At 31.5% G+C, this 5,831-nt stretch overlaps 1 protein-coding gene across 1 annotated transcript; it reads left to right on the top strand.

Moving 5' to 3' along the window:
* The first annotated feature begins 1,475 nt into the window (after positions 1-1,475).
* Positions 1,476-3,264, top strand: LOC132756489 (uncharacterized). The gene is made up of 2 exons (XM_060747570.1): positions 1,476-1,604; positions 2,359-3,264. Exon 2 carries the CDS (start codon positions 2,400-2,402, stop codon positions 3,012-3,014), a length of 615 nt encoding a protein of 204 aa, XP_060603553.1. The 5' UTR covers positions 1,476-1,604; positions 2,359-2,399; the 3' UTR covers positions 3,015-3,264.
* Positions 3,265-5,831: the final 2,567 nt, after the last annotated feature.

Raw genomic sequence — 5,831 nt, 5'->3', positions numbered from 1 at the left:
ATTCTCAAAACTAATTTCTAAGAGGAAATTATATAACAATAAAGACAAATCCAATGTGTGTAATGTCTTAATGTGTCTCACCGATGCCAAACTTTTCCTTTGATCAAAAGAGTTGTTATCTTTCATTCATTTCCTCTGAAAATAAACTTTCGCTTCTTTACAATGATATGTTGCCATTTTTTTTTTATGTAACCGCCTGTCAAAAAAGCTCTTGCTTCACACCTTTGTTATACATGTATGAACCTCTATATAATGTAGCATCACGAGTTGTACGTGTTATTTTAAAGAAAACATAAGAAATATTCTAATGTGTACAAATTATGTCAAATATTCAAATGAATGACATAACCTATCCTAATACACTTACCATTCGCAAAAATCACCTCATATTTGACAAAATATCCAGAAAATATATTTTTGTGATAAAGTATTAAGTTCTGCAAGATTGAATGTTCATAATACATTCTAAGTTTCACTTTTTAAAGTTAGTTTTACTAATATTCTTACTTTTGTTTAATTCATTTTACGTCCTTGTAGTTACTTTATAATCGACAATGTCCCAACAAGAATGAAAAAGAACGTATTTAAATAAGTCATAAAAATTATAAGGGGCAACGGTTTTAAGGGACCGAAAGCGAACCCTTTACTATTCATTATCTCGATGTGTGTATACTTACATATATATATATATATATCACCAATCAAATAATATTAAACTAAAATGGTTTTGGTAACGATGGATCGGACATAATTCTAGAATATGAAATTTGTCATTTTAAAGAATATATTGTCCTAACTATAAAAAATGTTTAACAATCTGACTTTTGCTGCAAATTAGACAAATGTTTTCGATAAAAGCTTTAATTTTTACCGGTTACAATTTTATAAAAACATTTGTTACTAAAAAGTAAATCTTCATCGAGCTATAATTGCTTCAACAAAAATATTTTGACAAATCAATAATTGTGTAAATCTCTATCAGGAAGACATATTTACACTTTTTGTGATTTCACTAGCATTATGCAACGCACGAATGATTCATTAAACGAATCCAACAAAACTGAAATAATAAAAGACTCCCTTGGGAAAACAACAATCGTTCTGAAGTCACCATGTTTAGCAATAAAAACCTAAATATGGTGCACCTTTATGATGACTTTATACGTAACCCAAATCTTAAACTCTAAACTTATCCAGGGTAGTCCCATAATACTTATACAAATGTTTTACTCTAAAATTAATTCACAAAAAGGCTCCATTTTTTGCTTTTAGAAACAATCGTCCTCGTTCAATCTGATATTGACTGATGATACATTTAGAGACGCCATGTGGAGTGATGAAAGTTTCTGTTACAGGCCTGAATATCAAATGGTATCAATCCATTACACTAACATCATAAATAATTAATTACATTTTGAGCGGTTCACATATGTTGGTAAAACAGGCCTTTTAACTCTCGTCTCGTGTTATAACTTTGTTGATACCAACAGAGAGCAGTTTCATTGAAAACACGAAAATGTTAAATTTTGAAATGCTATAACATAAAAATTGATGTAACCCTCGGAAAATTACCTTGTTGACAGCGAGTATCAAGCATTTTTCAAGTAAGTGCATTCATTCTATTAAAAAATGTCATTCTTGTTTTATTATTTCTGTGTGCAACAACATGTTTATGATAACAACATTCTTTCATAAGGTGATAGAACTAAAACAATCTACAAGTAGTTAAAGCGTCTATATTATCTATATTTAGAACTTCTTGATTACTGTTTCATTTTGTTGAGAAACATTTACGTGTGCATGTTTATAAAAAATGTATCATTTGCTTGAATTGACAAAAATTGACAACATATTACATACTTTATTAAATATAGAATAAATAACAATTTTAATGAAGGGTTTTGGAATATAGAAAAATAATTTGTTAAATAAATTTCGATTTCTGAAGTCTTGAACAGTATGTTTTCATAATTAATCTCATTTCATGTCATAACCATTGGTTAACTTGATAATTTTAGTTGTTGATTATTTATCCAAACATTGCAAGACAACATTTTTGTCCAATAGGAACTTAACGATTTGTCTTGTGTGTTTTAGGCCAGTCTTTAAAAGCTTGCTACGAAATGTTTATACGCTGGCAAATTGCTTTATATTGTTTCTTGAAAAATACTTACTTTGTACCTTAAAAATGTGCAATCCTCAACTTTCATAATATTATGTTTATTAGAAACTCTAACAGAGCTTTTTTATTTAACTTATTCGAATTACATGTGCTTGACTTGATTCATGTTGTCAATTAGATTAAGATAGATAACAAACAGGTAAAATTAGGGACCTTTTTCATTTCATTTCTTACAGATCAAGGACAAAGTCACAAACTAAATTACTTCAGATAAGTTATGGCACCAGTATTCCAACGTGGAGAAATTTGCGGAACAGTTTACAATATCTCTATTGTCCTCAGCAACCGCTCATGTTCTGATGAAACAGCAAATTACAGCGAAGAAGATAAGCATGCTCTCCTATATATAGTGTGTACGCTTCTCTTTTACTCTCTTGGAATTATGGTTGGAATAGTATCGTACATTAAAAGAGAAAAACATGACATTGAACAAGACAGAATGTTCAATGACTTCCTGAACTCGTTTAAGGATAAGACAGAGGCAAAACATTACCGGCAATTACAGGTACAAGAAACTATTGACCGCCTAGCTGAAATAGACCGGAGAAACAGTAGCATGGCAAATTCTACTAGTACAGGAAAACACATTAGTAATAAAAAGCAACCTGGGGAAGAAAAACGAATGCAAAAGTTTGTTAGTTTGAGCGTTAAGCAACCACCTGTCGCAATGACAACGGATATAGATTCAAGTTGTTCGAAAAAAATAAACAATAAAACATTTACTGAAGAGTCTAAAGAACAAATGGACGCTGAACTCGGTAAAAACATCAGTGTAATCGCTATAAATAAACACCAATTAAACGTAGAGGCCCCTGTTGACTGCGTGAAATGAGATATTACGAAATTCTATTTTAAGTGTACGACAAAGTGAGCGAAATCAGCGCATTACCTTCCAAATAAATTTTTTACACACTCTTTTTTAATTAAATTTTGATATCTGCTGTGACAATCAACTTGTATTGCATTAAACAGACATAATTATAGTATTAAATGTAGAAGATATGCAAATCGCCTGCCGCGGTCAGTATCGATAAAATTGGAATCCAGGTTTTTTTTTTGGTTTTTTTTACTTTTGTTGTTGTTTTTTTGGTATGAATGTGTTGAATAAATCTTTTCTTAAACTACATATCTGCGAGTGAATCTCTAGTTAATGACAAAACACTAATTCCTATTCTTCTTGTTGTTTTATATAGATATTCCGCTCTATTTCTACACAAAAGAGGAAAAGATTACAGTTCAAATGATAATTTCAGTATTTCACTATAATGTACATGTCGTGTACATCCGAAATAAAAAAAAAGCAGAAGAGTAGTCATCTCATTTTATCTGTTATATTGAATTGTAATATAAATATGTGGAACAATCGCCTAGCCACAAGACACATTATACCCAAGAAATGCTTTTATTAAATTAAAATTTCATTTTTCAAAATCTTTTATTTATGTTAGCCTCTTATAGTTTCCGTAATGGGAACTAACTGGTCCATTATTTGAACCGTCTTTTGCTTCTGTTGATTTTTTGCAATCATGCAGTTATAGTGATTTAGTTTATAGTTTCACTTTCAGTACTACTATATTTTCAGGTGGTGAGCATCTAACGTGCTCTAAAGCATTATTTAAACATAAAAAACTAATGTTTGCCTAATCTGAAGAAGGTAAAAAAATCTAATTCGTTTCTGAGGCATAATGTGCATTTACACGTAAGCCTTTATATGCTGCAACGTTCATGTTCATTTTCTTAAATGTGCCCTCATGCACACTTGAGAGAATTAATTGAACGCAGACTTGAGATCTGGATAAAGATAAATTTTGACGAATTAAGACCGGAGCCTGTTTGAAAAGTTACAACAATAGTTGAAATGTAACGAACGGTAAACTAAGAGGAACTATTTGTTGCGAATGCTTCTGGAGGTTTGACGAACAACTAGAGTGTGTAACTTGGTCGCGCAATCAATCTACATTATTGTCTTGGTGAATAGGATCGTAAGTATGCAACCAACATTACCCGGTTCTTTTGAGATTATGTACGAATATTTCCGAAACCAACCAAAGCTTTCCAGAAGTTTCTGTGGACTTTTAGCAGTATCACTATTACTGGAAAACTGTTGTACCGGTCTGAAGAAAATGAAATGTAACATTCTGTAATATCTCGATGAATTATGATGCATTCTTTAACCACATTCCAGAAAAAAGAAAGAAAGATAACATTCCGCTAAAAACATTAACAACAACAAAAATATTTAATATATTGATTCAAATGTAGCAGAGTTTACACGGAGTGATATTCACACAATTTACGAGGTCACACCACACGAACTTGCATGCTCCTTTACATTTACTGTTATTTCATAAGTATCTTTAGATAAGTTGCCCATTTTGAGGAAACCATCCGTCTGTTTTTTCAAACTCTCAGGAGTGGCAGTTTGTCAAAACGTAACGATTTCCTCAAAATATGGTGAAAATGGAAACCTTTTATCTTATATGGGTTATATATTTCTCAATTGATTAGATTTGCTTGGGCGCGCAGTCATGTTGATGATTTTAAAGAACACAACCTATTTACTACTGGCAAACTTCTTCAACAAGGCTACTGCTATCACAAATTACGTAAATATTTTACTCAGTTCTACCAAAATAATTCATATTTAAATTTGAAATGTAATTGTAATCTAAAATCTCTTTTACCGCTAGGTATTAGCAAATCTGATTTCTATGGGGACGTGGTTTATAAACTTAGTAGGTTCATGTGTTAGCCAGGTCAAATTGCAAATATGATACGGCAATCTAAAAAGAAAAGAATATGTTGTTAATTCATTGATTTATTCTTTCTCATTAAAACATGACAGAGACTGCGCCAAATTACCGCAATGAATAACTAACGCAAAGAACGCCCAACATTTGTTAGAGGTGCCTTCATCTCCCTCACACACTCCCCCGAATCAACATTTGCTATCAAAAGAACCCATATCACTTACCAGTAAAAAAAATGCTTCACAGACAATTTTTAAAATGTACAATTATTATTATGTATAATATTTGTGAATAAAAAAATGTATAATTATCATAAAATGAAGACTAGAAACCGAGTAAACAAAAACAAAGAAGATCAAGGAGACATTATTGATAAATATTCTTTTAACAGTTAAGACCAAAATCACAAGTATTTATACAAAGACACTTCATTATTTATTGATTCTTACCCAGGAAACCCAACGTCATTACTCTTAACCGTTTGAACCCGCCAAAAATCCCATGACATGACAAAATGGCCAGTCTGTTCAAATCATACCCTTTTGGTTATAGGAAATTTGACCCATTGCCAACCTGTTCTTTTTAATGACGAACCCTTTGTTCCTGGGCATCTTGACTTATTTCTCTGATTAATAAATGTCTTTAAGTGTCTGTATATTCTTACCAACTTGCTTAGAAATAATTTCCCAATGGTGACAACCAACGAAGACAGTGAATTAACCACGTTTTGGTAAGATGGCTGTAAACGGAAAGAGGCATATGGTCCCCAAATAAAACAATACACGTGTCTTAAACAAGAGCAAAATAGGCGGAAATGAATAAAATGAAATTTTGGAAGAGGACAAGCAGGTATGATGTCTGCATGTCACAGAAAAGACGTTACAATACACGTTTAAAAA

The sequence above is a fragment of the Ruditapes philippinarum genome, unplaced genomic scaffold, assembly GCF_026571515.1.
Source record: "Ruditapes philippinarum isolate M1 unplaced genomic scaffold, ASM2657151v2 ctg6957_1_1_1_1, whole genome shotgun sequence".
NCBI classification, from domain to species: Eukaryota; Metazoa; Mollusca; class Bivalvia; order Venerida; family Veneridae; genus Ruditapes; species Ruditapes philippinarum.
This window is presented reverse-complemented; position numbering and strand designations above follow the sequence as displayed.

What these genes read in the sequence shown, in the direction of transcription:
- LOC132756489 (XM_060747570.1), top strand. Translation starts at nt 2,400, where the DNA reads ATGGCACCAGTATTCCAACGTGGAGAAATTTGCGGAACAGTTTACAAT.